Here is a 19,497-nt window from a genome sequence, read left to right on the forward strand (position 1 = left end):
TCACGTCTGACAGTGCAGACACAGAACATTCATTCCATTGCAGAAGATTCTAGATAGCTCTGAGGACACAGCATTCTTGGGTCCCTGAAGCCCAGACTCCCTACCCTGCCATAGAACCCACCTGTACTCCCTAGCCTGTCTCGACTCATTAGGGCTGTGAGATTTTCCACAGTTGCCGTAATAGATTGCTACAAACCCGGACTTCAGGCCACACAAATATTTCACCTTATGATTACGTACATGGATGGGTTACATAGTCAAAGTGCTGGCAGGATCATGTTCTTTTCTGGAGGTTTCTTTTTATTTACCAGCATTTTTCTAGAGGTTTCCCACTTCCCAATCCCTGTAGCACCATCTCTAGCCACAGGCTCAGAAACCACATCTCTCTTTGTTTCACCAGCACAGCTGGGGAAGGCCCTGCTTTAAATGGCTTGTAAACTAGCTGGACCCCACCCAGATTATCCCAGCTCCTTTCTCCATCTCAGCTGTGTGTCCCTTTTGCTAGAATATGGTCAAACTCCGTGTATGCGATAGGGACATCTCTCAGGGCAAGCAATATTAGCCTGCCCATCCCAAGAGTTTGGTTTTGTCAGCTTGATGCTCCCAAGTCCTGCTTCTAGAGAAGGTCATTTCTTCTCTGAAAGTATTTGATTATCCTAACCCTCAACTTCCACATCTCTGAAATGGGAGCACGTCGTGCCTAGATTAGCTCAGTGGTGTGTTCAGCAGATGCACACACCGACATCTGGACAGTCTGAAATGGCATCCTCACCTCTTTCAGGGCATGCGTATACCCAGTCTGTCTAGTATCGGCCTAAATGAAACATATCCATTTCTCCATGGGTAAACTGAGGCAGAAAAGCCCCTAAGCTTCACAATGTCCCAGAGAGCCATAGCTAAAGAGACACCAAATTCAGGGGCCCTGATTCCCTATCCCCTGTTTATTTGCAGCTTCTATTAAGGCTGAAATGATCCAGGGGACACAATCAGGGTAGTGCTGGGGTTCAAAGGTACACTAACTAGGAGAATCCTGCTGCTCCTGGAAGAGACGACAGACACATGACCTCCTTCTCCTTCCCTGACCACAGTTCTTTCAGACCCTCAGAAGAGCCATGACTCCTGCCTTACCATGGAATATGGGTGCTGAAGGCAGTTTGTAAAGGGCTGGAACAGTCAAGATGGTTGCTCTTAGAAAACCAGTTTCCATGAACCTGGGCTGACCTCAGAATCATCACAGTGACTATTGTTACCACTTGCCAGTAGCACAAGTTTTGATGCCTGTACAATGCATCAAAGCCATGTGTTCGTATCATTAAAACAGGGAGATTGTGCCTGGTCTGGTGGCACAGGCCTGTAAGCTCAGCACTAGGGAAAGTGAGGCCAGGTGAACAGAAGTTTAAGATCAGCCTGGGCTAAAAACAAGAGACTAGGGAGGCTGATGATGAGAATCCTTCTCTCCCCCAAGTAGTGGGAGCCTTTTAAATGAAACCAGATTCCTATCTAGTATTAGCAGTTCATTGCAGAAAGGGGGCAGTGTAAGGAATAGACATGAGAATCAGACACCATCCAGCTGTGGGTCAGCCATCTGACAGTTGCTAAGCCTAGCTAGGTCTGGATCTTTACGTGGGAGGGATTTGCCTGAGTAGCCTCCTGTTCCTCTCAGTTCTGGCATTTTAGGTGACTCTTGGAAAATTTCACGTGGTCGTATTTTACCAGTCCCTCATTCCAGGCACACTGATCATCTCCAGACCAGACTACGGTTCATTATGAAAGTGGAGTCAGAGACCTTCCTCATACATAAACTGCCTTTGGTGTGACCTTGCCAGTCATTACAGGACCTTTGCTGTGACTCTGAGCCTTCCCCTGACTCTGCCCAGAGAAGACTCCGTCTTCTCTAGACCTTGGCTTCATTAAGAACTTCCCAGAGCAAGCAGCTCCCTGTACAGATGAGATTCTTTACACAAGCCCTGCCTAGAGGCATGCAGATTCCTACAGCAGAGACAGGCTCAGTGCTAGAGATGAGTTCAAAGCTTCCTCCCCAGCTTGCTGGACTTTCATGGGGGAAGAGTTGGGGTTCTAAGAACAGGCAAACCAGTAATTAAATAACATTTTACTCTGCACTGGTCATGTGACCTTGAACATGTCACTCAGCCTTCCTGACCTCAGTCACATCATCTCTGAGGCAGGGAAGGGATGCTGGTTATCCTGGGACTTGGAACACTGAGACAAGATCACTATCAGTTCAAGGGTAGTCTGGTCTATGCCATGAGACCCCGACTTAGAAGAAGAGAGAGAAGGAGAGAGGGAGAAAGGGAAAGAGTGGGGAGGAGTAAAGGGAGGGGAAAAAAGGAGGTTACTTCAAAGGATCAAATGAGACTGTGCCTACCCTTCCACAGCACAAGTTTGAGGAAAGCAGTCTCGGGCATGCAGGGTCATTCGCCCGCATCCATTGGCTCGTGTTTTAAATTCCTCTCTGTCTGCCAGAGACTTTATACCACTCCTGTATGCACCACACAGGAACATACACAACTAAATGGGCAGCCTTCAAATCCTCGAGCTAATGGCTGTGCCTGGTTTTCTGATCACCAGGCTGTTTTGAAACTCACTTTCTCGTGACTAAATCCTTTCTTAGAATGTGGTCTTACACATTCTTTGTCTACAGGGATCTGCCTCTCAGAAAATCAATCCCTCTGAATCCCTGCCTCCAGGACTTCTACTCAATCAGACTCCAAGCAAATTAATACCTACAGTTTTCAAGAGTGACCTTGTGCTAGTTTCAGGGACATTGCAAGGCCTTACCTGCCCTGTGTTTCTCTTTCTGGTTCAGGACTTCTGGGAAACTCCAATCCTACCTGTATCCCCCTGACTCAGGGCCAGCCTGCTCCCCAGGCAATCCTGCTGCAGTTGGACATCCCACTGAGATGCTATCTTGCTAGGTTTTCTTCCAACAAACTTGGAGCTCCACAGAGCAGATTTGGCTCTGGCTCTAGTGTTGTCTAGTCCTATGAAATCCCACTTATATATATGACTTCTGGGTGGGCTTAGGGATCCTTCTTGAAATGAAACATCTTGTCATGTTGGGATGGAATCACACATTCTCTTACCAGCCACCCACAGGGGGTTGCAGGGCATTCCGCTGCAGAGTCCCACATCAGGGGACCAACAGTGGAGAGACAACGCCTTTGCCTGTTGATTATGTGGCTGGCTGTTTCAGTGCTTACTAATGGCGTCTGACATCTACCCCTTTCAATTTGGTTTGAGTCCTCCCTTCCCTAGCCTAGGTTTTTACTCAGTTCGGGCCTTGCACATAACTAGGTGGGAAAAATTACAACGACCAGAATTCCTACCGGTATCTCCATCATTTTCTCATTCCTGTAGACTTCATGACTTTCAATCCACCTGCCTTCTTGAAGTCTTAAGTCCCTGGCATCCAACTTTTCACATACAAACTATTTTTAGTCTAAGATAATGACTTCAATACCGTCATTGCCTCATCTTCACTGGCCAGCTTCCTTGCCCTGGCCACCAGCTTCCTCACTGCCGTAGATCCTATTAGGTGTTTGTTTGTGGTCCCACCTTAGTACAAAGACCACATTTCCAGCCTAAGAGTTGGGGAGCATGTTTCAAATATACAATGAAATCACACTGCTTAGAAATTTTCACTGGCTTCTTACCTCCAAAAAAAATGTAGTACATCTCCTGACCTCAGTCTACAGAGCCCCGGGCATCAACGCTTGCTCTTTTTCTCTGGCTTATTGCTTTGCCTTTGAGCGTGGGAGATGCTGTTCTGTTCCTTGCATATTCCTTTTGCTATCATTCTAGCAGGCTTCCCTGTGCCACAGTCTGAGATAAAGTTGCAAAAAGCGTATTAACGGCAACCTTTTAGGTGTGCTAGCTTGGCTAACGCTGAGTGCTGTGGTTGGCAAAGTTCCAAAACCTACCTCTTATAGTGCAGGGGAAGTCAATCTCTTGTCTAGTCAATGTCTAGTTCTTGTCATTGTTTACTTAAGTGTTCTGCTTCATTAGAAGCAAAGAAACATACATTACAGCAAGCTATGATAAACCCAGTTTAGAAGAAGTTTTAAAAGTTGAGGCTGGTGAGTTAAGATCAATGAAATTTAGCCCTAGGACTCGGCTGAGAGTTGGGTGTTAAGAAGACATCCCTGTCCACTAGGGTCTTGCTTGATGTCAGCATATATCAAACAGATGGGGAAGAAAGAAAATGGAAATACGGCTGAAAACTTGGGAAAGATCGGTCTGGAAAAGGGGCACATTACCCTCCCAGCATTCCATGCACCAGAACACAAGGGTTCTTCCCAATGCGATGCAAAACAGCATGCACTTCTGGTCGGAGAGCCCCTTCCTGCTATCTCTATACTACGAAAGGCAAACAAGACTGTTTGGGGGTCAGCTAGCCGTCTCTGCCACAATAGGCAACTAGTTATGACGACCCTCACTGGGGGGGAAGTTGGGAGCTGGTGCTTCAAAGGCAATCCTGGGGTTCCCATGTACAAATTCACCCTGATGGCTGCAAGGGAGATCAAGTGAATCCGCAGTTCTGTGATCACCTGCTCTTTAAACTTCATCCACTTAAGAATACCCGCTCTCTCATCTGGACTCATTTCCGACCTTCAAAGCATCTTTAGAGGCAGATGGAAAATAGGAGATCAAAAATAATAAGTGGCCCCAGGAGAAGACTTCTCCCTGTTAGAATTTTCTTAAATCCTCTCCTGAACAGTGCGCCCCAATCTTTCCCAAACTACTTACAATGATCTGTTTTCAGATGGAATCAAAGCCCCTGCATCTTCTCTGTCGAGAATCAAAGTGCCATATGGTAATCCAGCCCACAGCTCTCATCTCCAAACCTCTTCAGACACTTCTGCCATCTTCCTATGCATCCAGCTGCGGAGCCCGATATTCATATGAGTCTACTGGCTCACGGGAGGTGTGAATCTGAGCCTTTACATCCAGATGTCTCTACCCACCCTGACAAGATCAGGTCTTCTTTTCCCATGAGACTACTAGCTAGGAAAAAAAATAAACTTGTTCAGGACTGGGGAGATGGATCGATCAACAGAGCAATTGCTGGGAAAACATGAATTTGATCCCCAGAACCCATGGGAAAAATAAACCAGGTTCAGAAGCATATATCTATAATCCATGCAATGGGGGAAGCCTTCCAGCGCTTGCACCACCATGGCTGTCCTGCGGCCCTGGGGAAGTTACCTCTCCACAGCACAGCATCCTCACACTTCATATAGGAGTGAAAACTGGCAAATGTCATGGGATTTTAATGGGGATGGAAGGGATTAAAACATAGAACGCATTTAGAAGAGCAAGACGCATTCACTACCAGCAAACTCATCCCAGCCCTCAGTGATAAGAGCTGCTGCAGGCAGTAGATGACTGGGCAGCGTCCCAGGCTGAGAGCAGGCACTGCCCAGCTGCACCACCTCAAAAAGTGAACAGATGAGAGAGTAGAAAACTCACTGAGCCAAAGCAAGAACATGTGTATAGCTGTGAATGGCTGGAGATCATAAAGAAACCATCGATGTCCAGGGAAATACATCAAGGTGAAGGGCCACACAAATCAGCCTTGTGGACTGTGTCTCTGTTTCTGCACTGTGCTCTGGATGCTGAGAAGCTCTCCACCTCTTGCCTGTGAACTGCCAGCTCTCCATCATTTTCCATTTGTATCTGCATCCCGCAGAATGACAGACATAGCTGCCTAGAGAGAGAGGATGGAGATGAGAAAAGAAGAGAAGAAAGAGAGGGAGGAGATAAAAAGGGAGAAGAGAATGAAAGACAGGGAGAGGAAAGAGGAAGGAGGAGAGGAAGAGAGAGGGGAAAGTGAAAAAGAAACAGGAAAGAAAAAGGAGGAGGAAGAGGAAGGAAGAACAGGAAGAGGAGAGAGTAGGAAGGTGTATTGAAGGGGAGAAAGAAAAGAGAAGCAGGAGAAAGAGATATAGGCAGTCTAGATGTGTGTCTGTGTATGTGTGTGTATGCATGCACTTGTCTGTGTGTATACTATATATACATGTGAGTGCTGTGTGCTGTGCATATGTGTGTGGGTGCATATGCTAGCTAGGTCATTCTGTTGTCCCAACCCTTCCATGATTCCCTGTTGCCTTCCGTACAGTCTCCACTGCTTGGGCCTGGCCTTCATATCCTCTGCTACTTAGGCCTGCATGCCCACTGCTCTCCCAGGTGAGCCCACTGAACTCGCCTATGTCAGCAGCCTTCTGCCTCCACAACAGGGCTATCATCCTCTTTGACCTGGGAGGCTTGGGCAAGCCCAGGCATTGTCTCTTCCACACACAGCATCCCACTGCAGCCTTGTACTTCTCTGAAGTCCTCTGTCACCTACACTCACTCAGCGCTTCTGGACTGTGAGTCTGTGTGATCCGCATCTTCTCAAATGATGTTCTTAGGAGACATACCCCCTCCTCAACGTCTCTCCAGCTCTCTCAACCTGTTGCATACCACGAAGTGTTTCAGCTCAGAGCCTTGCACGTAATTGGAATTCAATAACTTTTCTGAAAGACCTTGGACAAAGTATTAATAACCTGATGATGTTTAGAAATTGATCTGCTGTGCCCAAGTTGAGACCCCCAGAGAGACCACCATCGGAATCCAGTCGAGTCCAGAATTCAAAAGCAAGGTTTATTCAGTGTGCTCTCCAGCCAGGCTGGGGCTTCACCACTACTCGACGCAGCGCAGTAGGGAAGAGACCCCTTCATCATTTGGGGTTGACATTATATAGGCAAAAACCGCAAGCCAGGTTTACTCAGGATCAAGGGGGTTGGTTTTTCTGAGTACAGGGTATGGATTACTTCTGTATACCCGCTTTCTCCTTGAGGCAGCTACTTCTGCTTCTGTGCATGCCCCCAGGCCTCCCTCAAGCAGTTATTTTCTGCTCCTGTCTAGACCACAAAGCTGGGTGCTGACAGGGGGCTAGCTGCTAGGGACAGTTGGTTTGCACTTTTGCAAAGGTTTCTGTTTCCAGCTAACTCTTGATGCTCCAAAGTTTCTTGAACCCTGTACCTTAACCAGCTGCTGATCAAGCAAAGTTTCTTGAAGTTTTCCATGTCCTTACAAATCGAGTTTACCTTGAGCATGACTTGGTATTGTAACAATCAGAAGACCAACAGGAAATGGAGGGTAGTGGATTTTCCCAGGAAGTGAAATCTGGAAAGGGAAATGTAGGAACGTTAAAAATGAGGGTAGTATTTAATCCAGTGGCTCAAACTACAGTTTAGACTATGTTTGTAGAAATAAAGAGAATATTTAAGGATGTGTGGATTGGCCGTGAGAACAGCTGCAGGGAATTCAATTCCTCAGCCCTCACTTTCATTGTCCTTTACAGATTAGATAAATAAAGAGCTGAACTTTTGTCCTCCCAGAGGGACAATTCCTGGGCTTAGTCACCACTATGAGGAGGTCCACTGGGGATGGAGAGAGGACCTGGGGTACATCTTACATCTTGATGCTTCTGCCTACAGCACCCCAGACTCTGGTACACCGATCAATGTGTCATCACACCCAGCTCCAAGATTCCCCCTCAGATCGTGCCTTTGCCTTCTTCTCGTTAACAGATTGGTTACTGGAATGAAGACGATAAGTTTGTCCCTGCAGCCACCGATGCTCAGGCTGGAGGGGACAACTCCAGCGTCCAGAATAGAACCTACATCGTCACCACGATCCTCGTGAGTATACTCCTTCTTCCGGTTTCCCTGAAGCTCAAGCTAGACATACCCAAGCACACCCCACTTTAGCTGCCAAGACTATGCCATAGATGGAGAAGACGGTGAAGCTAGTCAGTCACAGCCATGTTTGCTTGCATGCTTGTCAGCCCAGTCAGGAAGCTAAAGAGGGAAGAGTTCCGGGCCAGCCTCTGCTATATAGTGAGACTGTCTCATAAGACAACAATAACAATAGTTATAGTAATGGCAATAGAAATAATAATGAAACCACAGAGACTGGGAAAAGGCCTTGATTCTTGTTTTCCCTCAGCATCTCTAAAATCTACTTTTACCCAGCATCCTTGGATAAGCCACACTGATCTTCTGAGACACTTGCCACATATATAAAACACAAAGGTGTCCCTAAGATGTTCTAGTTTCTGTATGTGCCTCCTTCAGTAGAAGCCACATTCTCCTGCAGATTAACACACAGAGGACACAGAAGGCTGCTGTGGTCCAATCACTTGTGAAATATCTAAAATATATTCAGAGGTAACTTTAAAAATATATTGCAGAGGGCCTGAGTCCGATTCCCTAGGGGATCTAACATTCTCTTCTGACCTCCTCCGACACAGGCATACATGCAGTATACAGACATACTTACAGGCAAAACACTCATGCACATAAAATAATTTTTTAAAAAATTACACAAAGAACATAATTTGGAAAGCCCTGTTAATGTGATAAAAATATTCTTATTTTTAACAGAACTTGTTTTATTTTTCCAAGAAGTTTATAATTGAGTAAGGAGCAGAAACTTAGGAAATGTATTAAGGGGTTAGAAAGACTCATCAGTGCTAACCAACACGGGAAGCCTCCTTCTGTGCCAGGTCAAAGTCTCCCCATTCGCAGTCACACCCATAGGCCACACCCTCTGTCCCCTTTCTCCACCAGGAAGATCCTTACGTGATGCTCAAAAAGAATGCCAACCAGTTTGAGGGCAACGACCGCTACGAGGGCTACTGTGTGGAGCTGGCTGCGGAGATCGCCAAGCATGTGGGCTACTCCTACCGACTCGAGATCGTCAGTGATGGCAAATACGGAGCCCGGGACCCTGACACAAAGGCCTGGAACGGCATGGTGGGAGAGCTGGTCTATGGAGTAAGTGCCTGGGGTACAGGAAGGGATCATCATGAAGGACAGAGGAAAGAACATATTTGCTAGCTCGGTGGCTCTATGCATAAACTGACTCCCCGATTAACAGAAAGTCATCTACTGTCTTAAGACATAGGAATCCAAATCCCTGGTCCTAATTCCCTCAACCTAGCTCATTGTCTGTCATTTCAGTTGACCATCGTCCAGCACAGGTGACAGCGTAGACAGCTCCAGGGTCCGCTCTCTCAGAGCAGATAACAAAGCTCATACTAATCTACTAAGAGTCGCATGTGGTTCCCACCAAGCCTAGCTGCATCTTGATCCAAGCTCACTCTTTTCTGTAATCTCTTTTACAACTTCTGGTCTTCCAGTATCCCCCTCATGTTTTGTTCCCTTGAGCCTCCTCTGCCATCCTCCACCTCTGATACCCCTTCCAGAACTCTTTTCCAAGTCCTCTTTCTGTCCCCCCAGAACAGGTGAGGCTTGCCTTCAAACTGCCCCGGCTTCCGATTCTAGAACCTCGTCTCTGCTCCTTTGTAGCTCACTCTGCCTCAGATTCTGTTCAAGTGTGTGCTCAGAGCAGGCCCGAGCCATCTGTGCAGTACACCACACTTAAAGCAAACCCCTGGGCAGCTACTGCAAAATGCATTGATAAATTGAAGCCGTCTTAGCAGGCACTGAATGGCTAGTGGTGTTTGCAGTGTCTGGGGAGTCGTGAGAAGCCAAGGCTCCCAGACCTTGCACATGGCCTAGGGTCAAAGAGACAATGGTAAGGAGCAGTTCCAGAACAGAGGATCCAGAAGTCTAAATTACATGGTCCCCAGAAGAGACTGCAAAGATGGGTGTGAAGACCTTGGAAAACAGTTATATTGACATAGAGACAGAGAGCTGGGCAGCCAGGGAGTTCCTAGGTATAAATGGCAGGATGGTAGGAGCGGCAAATAGGGGGAGGTCAGGAAAACCCTGGGTTGACCTCTCTGGGTGGGATTGCACAGAGAAAAATTTGAGTCACAGATGACAAGGCAAGAGTGTGGGCTGCCTCAGTCAGCACCAGGAGATGCTGCTCAAGTAGAGCAGCAAGGGCAATAGAAGGGCAGAGACCGTGGCTCAATTGATAGAGTCCCTGTCTAACATGCACGAGGCCCTGAGTTCAGTGCACAGCACTGCATACCCTTGGCATGATGGTACACATTTGTAACGCGGGCCTTCCAGAAGTGGGCGCATAAAGGTCTGAAGTCCAGACTCTTCCTGGATGAGTTTGAGGCCAGCCTGGGCTAGAGAACTTATCTTAGACAAAATAGCAAAATAACAAAAGTCAGTTCCCATACGGTGCAAGAAAGGGACCATGGAGGTTTCCTTTATAGGACCAGAAAATGCCAGCTGCATCTTTGAGCTGAAACTCATGCTGAGCCTCGGGTTGACTCAGGTAATGGTCAGATGGAATTGGTCACTTTAGAGGATTGTGAGTCTCACGTCAGGGCAGGAGGATTCATGATGGCCATGAAGTATATACCTGGCCAAAAGAGGAAAAGAGGGCACAAAGAAGGTATTCTAAAGAAAAGTGGCTTTCAAGGCCACTTGTGAAGGTAGAGACTGGGTTGGGAAAAGCCGTCCGCATCTCCCTTTCTTCTTCCCTTGATGTCTCTCACTTTGGAAACTCTGTCAATGAAGCAGAGACCTGGATGGGCCCTGCTGCATCTGGAGGCTGGTTTCCATGGGAACTTCCTCTGCGCTCTTAAGGTCATTGCCATGGCAATTGCTGTGAACTTCTCACCTTCGCCAATGTTCATCTTTGCCTTCACCTCCTGTATTGCAGTTCTCTTTGTCAAAAAGACCATGGTCTGGGCAAAGCAATATGTGACCATCCCAAGGTCACAACCCTGGTGCCAGCAACTAGTGCAGTAGCTCATCCACCCTCCAGAGACCTAAAGTCATCGCTATAGGCTTCATTTTAAGCCTAAGGTCTTCTGCCCTCTTCATTAGACCTGTCCCTCTGCCAGGGAAAACTGATTCCCAGGGAAGTCATGTTGAGCATAAGACGATTCACCTTTATCTTGAGTTCATCTTTCCTGATTCATTCCCCTGAGAGAAATGAGGGATGTTAGGGAAATATCTGTCAACCATGAACCTCCAGTGGGGTTAAAAAGAAAAAAGAAAGAAAGAAAAAACTAACTTATAGGACACCAAGCTTCCTGCTCTGTGACAGTAGCGGCCGCTAGCAGTCTGAGAGTGTCTGCTCTTCCCTGGCTCTTGCCCACAGTAGTAACTAGTTCACACCCTCTCAGATTCCCCCTGCCATGCTCAGTGCTTTGCTCATCTGTCACATCCTCACCTCAGCTCCGTAAGATAGACAATATCATTTCTGCACTTTGTAGAGGAGGAAACAAAGGCTCTAAGGGCTTAGCTGATTTGTCGAAGGATACACGGCCAATAACAGTGGTCACAACCCAATGTTCTATCTTCTGTCCCCCACTAGGACATCCACATCTGTAGACATCATTCCATCCAATCCATAGGCTGTGAAGCTAAAAGGAACTGAGAAATGAGTCAGAGGCATTCTCAGTGAGGGGGTGGGGTCACATACTGCAGATGAATCTTTGGCTCCTGGGTGCACCTTTGGGACAATTTCCTTGCCTGTCCACAATGGGAGCGGAAAGAGTAAAACCTGCAGACAGACTCCTGGGGTTGAGTTCCAACCCTGCCATTCTCTGAGCTGCAAGGCTCCTGTAAACCCCTTGACTCCCCCAAGATCAGCTCCCTGAGAGGATGGGGAGTATTTGCTGCAGGCCTGTGGAGGGAGTGCTGACCCACAGAGCCCAGCTCTCAAATTGTCTCACCGAGACGATCGTCTGTGGTTCTTGCCCCTTTTTGCTATACTCTAGCTGTCTGGTGTGTCTCAGCACTGCCCAGGGACAGATGAGCAAGGCTTGCACTCTTCCCTGCTTTCCAACAGGCTAGGTTTAGCATTCAAAGTCTGAACACTTGTGTAGCTTCTAGCAATCTTCCTGGATTTTGTCACTGCCAGGCCCTTCCTCACACAGTTCCTTCCTCTTGGAATACTGCTCCCTACTAGAGCATCAGGCCAATTCCATCTTTTCTGCAATGCCACATTAACATGTCATGTCTTGCATGCTGCAGTCCCTGGGTTCCCAGCTTGATAGACCTCCTCCCCTTCTCCTGCAGTGTCCCATCTGCCTTGGAGACTTGATAAGCATGCCGTGTGTGTGTGTGTGTGTGTGTGTGTGTGTGTGTGTGTGTGTGTGATATGATAACCTCTTCCACAAGCTTCTAACCCTTGAATGTGGGGGACCATGGTTTAACTCCAGCTTCCATCCAAGAGCTTACACACAATCGTTCCATAAATGTTTATCGGGTTCAATTTGCCGTCATCCTCTAGTTTAGCCAGGATAATCTTGGTTGTGGGTAAAAGAAATCCGATGCAAACTGGCTTAAGCAAACAAAACAACTGCCATGTGTTTCTGGAGATAGAGGGATGTATTGACACATTTCCGAGAAGCCCAGTGTAAGCCCTGAATTGAGGAACCCAAACGGCAGCCTCTGGGGTCATCCTTTGTGCAACTCAGCGCAGACTCCAGCTCTCAGGGTAAATTCTCACTGAGCCCCATGGGTCTCGGGCATCTCCAAGTAACTCTCTCTGGCCTGGGAGTAGGGTATGATGAGGAAGGGTTGTATCTACTTCCCGAGGTAACCAGCCCAGGTACCAGCCTGGACGGGTCTCAGAGCACAAGAAGGAAGCCTGAACACAGGATAAACACAAGCTGCAGCCCCTTTCTTCTGGAATGAGGATGGCAAGTGGAGCTGTCAGATAGTGGAATGAACTCCTCTGTCAAGTAGCAAGCTGGGGTCCATTTCTCAGAAATACTTTCCAATGTCTGAGCCGTTGGACTTAACAAGGTCCTGTGCCATTTCTACATTATTTAAGATAAAATATATTCACTAAGCACTTGCCAAAGAAGCATGAGGACCTGAGTGTGGATTCCTAGCATCCATGTAAAAATCCTAGTGCTGTAATGCATGCCTGCAGTCCCAGTTCTGGGGAGGGGATGCAAAGCCAGAGAACAGCAGTGGCTAACTGGCCAGCCAATCTAATCTATCAATGAGGTCCAGGTTTAGTGAGAAACACTGTCTTCCCAAACAAGGTGGAAAGCAATTACACACACACACACACACACACACACACACACACACACACACACGGAAGACAGAAACAAGAGAAAGAACTGCTGAGCTCCACTGAACCTGATTTGATTTGATTTGATCCTTTCAGAGAGCAGATGTCGCGGTGGCCCCCTTGACCATCACCTTGGTCCGGGAGGAAGTCATTGACTTCTCCAAGCCATTCATGAGTTTGGGAATCTCCATCATGATTAAGAAGCCGCAGAAGTCCAAGCCGGGTGTCTTCTCCTTTCTTGACCCTCTGGCCTACGAGATCTGGATGTGTATTGTGTTTGCCTACATCGGAGTGAGCGTCGTCCTCTTCTTGGTCAGCCGGTTCAGCCCCTACGAATGGCACAGCGAAGAGTTTGAAGAGGGACGAGACCAGACCACCAGTGACCAGTCAAATGAGTTCGGCATATTCAACAGCCTCTGGTTCTCTCTGGGAGCCTTCATGCAGCAAGGATGTGACATTTCTCCCAGGTCAGTTGACTCTTTTTAGCGTCTTTACTTAATGTTATAATGTTCTTGAGATAAAAAACTATTAGAGACCCAAGAAGTGGGAATGAGGGCTGAGGAAGTAGTCGGTTGGCAAAGTGTTTGCTGTGCAAATATGAGGATCTGAGTTTGATTCCTAGAGCCCATGTTAAAAAGCTGAAAGTGATAGTATTCACGTGTAATCACAGGACTGAGGAGGCAGAGAAGGAGGATCATGGGGCTTACTGGCTGGCCAGCCAGGATCCGTGAGTCTCCCGTCCCCCTGAGAGTTCTTGACTCAGAAGGTTGGTGGTTCCTGAGGAGGAATGGCACCGAATTGACCTCTTTCCTCCACATACATGTGCACATCACACACACACACACACACACACACACACACACCACACACACACACACACACACACACACACACACACACTGAGAATTCTTTCCAGATTTCATTGCATCTAAGTTTCTACTGTTGTTTTGGTCAACTGCCGGTTGCTTGTTGTGGGCTATTCTGCATGTTTCTATGGTTAGGCCTGCTGTCTGCTGACTGGGTGATGTGCTGTCTAGACACACAGGCATTGTGACTGATGATCTGGAGATGACAAAGGAAGACTGGAGGACGGTTTGGTACAACCAACGTTCTCTGAGCACCTACCATGGTCCAAGCAGGGAGACACCCTCTAGCTGAACACACACAGAAGCAGATCAGAACTCCCAAGACCCTGCTTTCACAAAGTTGCCAAGGCCACGCTGCCCTGGTGACAGAGCTGAGCACTGTCCCTGTATAATGGAGCACTGGACTGGAGGACGGTTTGGTACAACCAACGTTCTCTGAGCACCTACCATGGTCCTAGCAGGGAGACACCCTCTAGCTGAACACACACAGAAGCAGATCAGAACTCCCAAGACCCTGCTTTCACAAGGTTGCCAAGGCCACGCTGCCCTGGTGACAGAGCTGAGCACTGTCCCTGTATAATGAAGCACTGGACCCAGCACATACCCCCTCTGTGGGGCATTGGCCAAGTCACTTTATCCAGACAGACCCTGGCTTTCTTTTCTCAATGAGGAAGAACTCTTCTCTTTCTGGTTCTGCTTTTGAGGAGAATCCTAATTTCAGCAGCACTATAAACTTGCTCCTTATGGTTCATATATTCAGAACCCCAGTGCCCCCACTTTTAACTGTTTTGTATATTAGACTTGCCCATACAGTTTATTTTAGGAAAATACTTTTGAAGCCATGAGGAAGTATATAAAGAAAGGGGGAGAAAGACACAGTTTGAGAACTACCAACTGCGGTCAACACCCAGGTTCACTGACGTCTTGTTTGATGTGTAGTGTTATGTTGACTACATTCTAGAATGTTTGTGCCACATCCCCTCGAGCTGACCTGGTGAGAAAGGCAACATTGCTGTGTGGTCCACTCCCATGGCCTATTCCCGTGAGTTCCCTTGTGTCTGTCACTCCACATCTCAATATCAGTCAAAGAAGCATGGCTTGGACTTTGGCCTCCAGAGATCTACTAAAGTATTAGCGCATAAATTTCAGCTCTCGTGAAAGTGTCTAGAGGCATATTTACCTCCATCTGTAATTTGCATTTGAGTGTTAATGAGCACTGATGTTCCTAATGGCTTCCTAACCAGCCTTCCCCAGAACTCACTTTGTCTGACTTATAATTTGGAAAGCCTCACGGTTCACCGTTTTAATCTTGTCTTTCTTTAAATAAGAAGACAGTCGGAGGGGGTGGGGTGACGTGGGCGAGAAGGTGTGAGACTGGATACTCAGCCAGTACTGGCAAACACAAGGCGAAGATATAAGAAACCAAGCAGGGGAAGGGCTTGCGCAAAGATAAATCCAGCCACTGGATAAACAGTGAGAAGAGATAGCTCTGGATGCGTCGGCGTAATGTACAAACACGGGAACATGCACACAGTGCGAGCTTGCTCTACTGTCACTTCCGCTAGAGGCAGACACTTGCCACTCACCGGGAGTCTTGTGGTCCAGCTGCCAGTGTTTTCACATCTTTCCAGGGTCTCGTGTGCATATTTCACAAACTGGATCCTCTTTGTTTAATCTATATAAGTTTGGCAATGGTTGTCCCAAACAGAGTGACAGTGATGTATGCATTCACCAGCTCGCCACAGCCCCTCCTGACCCACTTCACTCCCATGACTTTGGCAGACCCTCAGAGTGTCTGTGAGCTATGAACGACAGGAAGTACAGACTGTATTCTCATGGCTTCTGAGGGACCCACTGGAATGTCTTCTTCACGAGGGCACTTGGTGCTATGAACTTTCCTCTTAGGACTGCTATCATTGTGTCCCATAAGTTTGGGTATGTTGTGCATTTTCGTTAAATTCCAGGAAGTCTTTAATTTCTTTCTTCATGTCTGCCTTGATGCAGCCATTGTTCAGTGGGAAGTTGTTTGTCTCCCATGAGTTTGTAGGCTTTCTGTTGTTTCTGTTGTTCTTTAATCCGTGGTGATTGGTGAGATACAGGAAGTTACATCAATTCTCTTGTATATGTTGAGGCTTGCTTTGTGACTGAGTATGTGATCAGGTTTGGAGAATGGTCCATGAAGTTCTGAGAAGAAGGTATATTCTTTTGTGTTTGGATGAAATGTTCTGTAGATATCTGTTAGGTCCATTTGATTCATAACATCTGTTAGCTCCATTATTTCTCTGTTTAGTTTTTCTCTGGATGACCTGACCATTGGCGAGAGTGGGGTGTTGAAGTCTCCTACTATGAATGTGTGGGGTTCAATATGTGATTTAAGTTTTAGAACCTTTCTTTTACAAATGTTGGTACCCTTGCATTTTGGACATAGATTTTAAGAATTGAAATGTCATCTTGGTGAATTTTTCCTTTGATGAGAAAGAAATGTCCTTCTCCATCTACTTTGATTAATTTTGGTTTAAAGTCTATTTTTTTTTTTTTTTGGTTTTTCAAGACAGGCTTTCTCTGTAGCTTTGGTGCCTGTCCCGGAACTAGCTCTTGTAGACCAGGCTGGCCTCGAACTCCCAGAGATCCGCCTGCCTTTGCCTCCCGAGTGCTGGGATTAAAGGCGTGCGCCACCACAGCCCAGCTAAAGTCTATTTTATTAGATATTAAAATAGCTACACCTGCTTACTTCTTATGTCCATTTGCTTGGAAAATCTTTTTCCAACCCTTTACTCTGAGATAATGTCTATCTTTGATGTTGAGGTATGTTTCTTATATGCAGCAGAAGGCTAAATCCTGTTTTCACATACATTCTGTTAGCCTGTGTCTTTATATTGGGGAATTAAATCCATTGATATTGAGAGATATCAGTGATCAATGTTTGTTAATACTTGTTATATTGGTGATGGTGGTGGTAGTAATGGGTGTGTGTGTGTGTGTGTATATGTGTATGATTTTTTTGCTGGTGTGCAATTATTTATTGCCTGTGTTTTTCTGGGTGTAGTTAACCTCCTTGGGTTGGAGTTTTCCTCCTAGTGCCTTCTGTAGGGCTGTATTTGTGAAGAGATATTGTTTACATTTGACTTTGTCATAAAATATCTTGTTTTCTCCATATATGGTGATTGAAAATTTTGCTTAGTTTAGCAGTCTGGGCTGGTATTTGTGATCTCTTACACTCTGCAAGTCAATCTATCCTGGCCTTCTGACTTATAGAGTCAGGTATAATTCTAATAGGTCTGCCTTTACATGTTCCTTGGCCCTTTTTCCTTCGCAGCTTTTAATAGTCTTTGATTGCTCTGTACATTGAGTGGTTTGATTATTATGTGGCAAAGGGAATTTCTTTTCTGGTCCAATCTATTTGATGTTCTGTGAGTTTCTTGTGCCTTTATAGGCATGTCCTTCTTTAGGTTAGGAAATTCATCTTCTATGATTTTGTTAAATATGCTTTCTGGGTTTTTCGCTGGGATTCTTCTCTCCTTTTTCCAATCCTATTATTCTTAGGTTTGGTATTTTCATACTGTCCCAGATTTCCTGGATATTCCATGTTAGGAATTTTTTTAGATTTAACATTATCTTTGACCAATGACTCCATTTCTTCTATTCTATCTTCAATGCCTGAGATTCTCTCTTCCATTTCTTGTGTTCTGTTGGTGATGCTTGCATCTGCAGCTACTGTTCACTTACCTAGACTTTCCATTTCCAGGATACTCTCAGTTTGTGTTTCCTTTATTGCTTGTATTTCCATTTTTTCAAGTCTTGATCAGCTTCCTTTACCTGTTTATTGTTGTTGTTGTTATTCCTCCTTGGCTTTCTTGGCATCCTTTAAGAGAGTTTTTTATTTCCTCCATTTTTTGTTTGTTTTTTTCTCAATTTCTTTAAAGAAATTTTCTCATTTCCTCTTTAAGGACATCCATCATCTTCATAAAGTTGGTTTTTAAGGTCATTTTCTTGAACTTCAGCTGTGTTGGAATATTCAGGTCTTGCTGTTGTAGGATAGCTGGGCTCTGGTGGTGCCATATTGCCCTGGCTTTGTCGATTTTGTTCTTACACTGTTGTTTAGGCATCTAAGTTTGGGATGGTTATAGATCTAGGAGCTGATTTCTGAATTTGTCTTTGTTGAACGGGTATTTTGTTCCTTGGTTTCTGTTTCCTTTTTGGTCTTCTGCTCTCTGTGACCTGGATTTTTGGCAGCTGGCGTGATTCAGTAGGGAGTCTCTGTCCAAGCTGAGGGTTGGACTTCTGGTGGCTAACTTGGCTTTTGCTGCAGCAGGCAGCCTCTACCCGAGTTGGTGAGTGGGATAAGGTGATGAGGAGAGGAGTGGGGGTGGGGGTAACTGAGTGAGTGGAGGTGGTTCTCTGGTGGGCTGTCTGTCTGTGGTTCTGATGGCAGGTGTAGTCTCAGGTCCAGCACTGGTTCTCTGCCTGAGTTTGCCTTTCTGGTGGTCTTCCAGTTTGCTTGGCCTGCACCTGTTCTTCAAACTGTCATGGCCTGCACCAGTTCTTCCGATTGGCGTGGCCTGGTCCTGGGCAGCAGCTGTCTTCCTGAGTTGGGGTCAGGGGCATAGCAGTGGGAGGGAATGGCAGTGGGGCAGGATGGAGGTGTGGGGCCATGGAATGGGTCTTTGGGAATGGAATCTAGGGAGTGGGAGAGTTTAGCAGACAGGCAGGTCACTCACCTGTTCTTCTGACTGATGTGGCCTGCACCCAAGATCTGTTCTAATAGATATTTTAGATTTCTTTTTCCACGTAGAACATTTTGAGAGAGAATATATTGAAGAAAAAACAAATCATCATAGACAAGATTTATTTTTAGTTCTTCCCACTCTCCTTCGTGCATCTTTCACCCCTATTTGCAGGCTGCAGCATCCATTTATCTGACAGACTGAAGACGTGAAGCCACACTGATGATGGAGTCTGTGGTTAGGAGCCCTGGCTTCCAGGAACGGGTAGCCTCATGGTGTAAGACATGCATTAAGCAAGGATGGTGGTTACATCACACACACATGCATGTACACACACATGCACGCACTGTAGATGTCTCATAAACAAAATGAATCTCCTGTTAACTGTGCGTAGTGACACACACCTGCATTCCCAGCAGTCAGAACACCGAGGCAAGAGGATTGCCTTGAGTCCAAGGCCATCCTGGGCTACATCATGAGCTTCCAGGTCAGCCAGGGCTGTAGAATTAGACCTTGTCTCAAAAACACAAAGCAGGGGATGGGGAGATGGCTCAGTGAGTAATGTGCTTGCTGCCCAAGCACGAGGACCTAAGTTCAGATTCTCATCATCAACATTGAAAAAAGCCAGGCAAAACAACCCAAGCCTTCCCACCAGCAATGGATGAGTGTACCCCTTTCTCCACAACCTCTCCAGCAAAGGCTATCATTGGTGTTTTTGATTTTAGCCATTCTGACAGGTGTAAGATGGTATCTTAAAGTTGTCTTGGTTTGCATTTCCCTGATCGCTAAGGAAGTTGAGCATTTCCTTAAGTGTCTTATGGCCATTTGAACTTCTTCTGTTGAGAATTCTCTGTTCAGCTCAGTGCCCCATTTTGTAA

General features: G+C 46.4%; 1 protein-coding gene across 2 annotated transcripts in view; it reads left to right on the plus strand.

Annotated features, from left to right (window-relative positions):
* Positions 1-19,497, plus strand: part of Gria1 (glutamate ionotropic receptor AMPA type subunit 1) — a 309,709-nt gene that overhangs the window by 216,893 nt on the left and 73,319 nt on the right. For both annotated transcript variants that reach the window (XM_050157644.1, XM_050157643.1), the window contains exons 9-11: positions 7,596-7,706; positions 8,637-8,843; positions 13,126-13,496. In XM_050157644.1, the coding sequence (XP_050013601.1) occupies positions 7,596-7,706; positions 8,637-8,843; positions 13,126-13,496 (689 nt within the window). The remainder of the gene's footprint in view (positions 1-7,595; positions 7,707-8,636; positions 8,844-13,125; positions 13,497-19,497) is intronic.

Source organism: Alexandromys fortis, unplaced genomic scaffold, assembly GCF_014885135.2.
Source record: "Alexandromys fortis isolate MF-2015 unplaced genomic scaffold, M_Fortis_MF-2015_v1.1 scaffold_103, whole genome shotgun sequence".
Classification (NCBI taxonomy): Eukaryota; Metazoa; Chordata; class Mammalia; order Rodentia; family Cricetidae; genus Alexandromys; species Alexandromys fortis.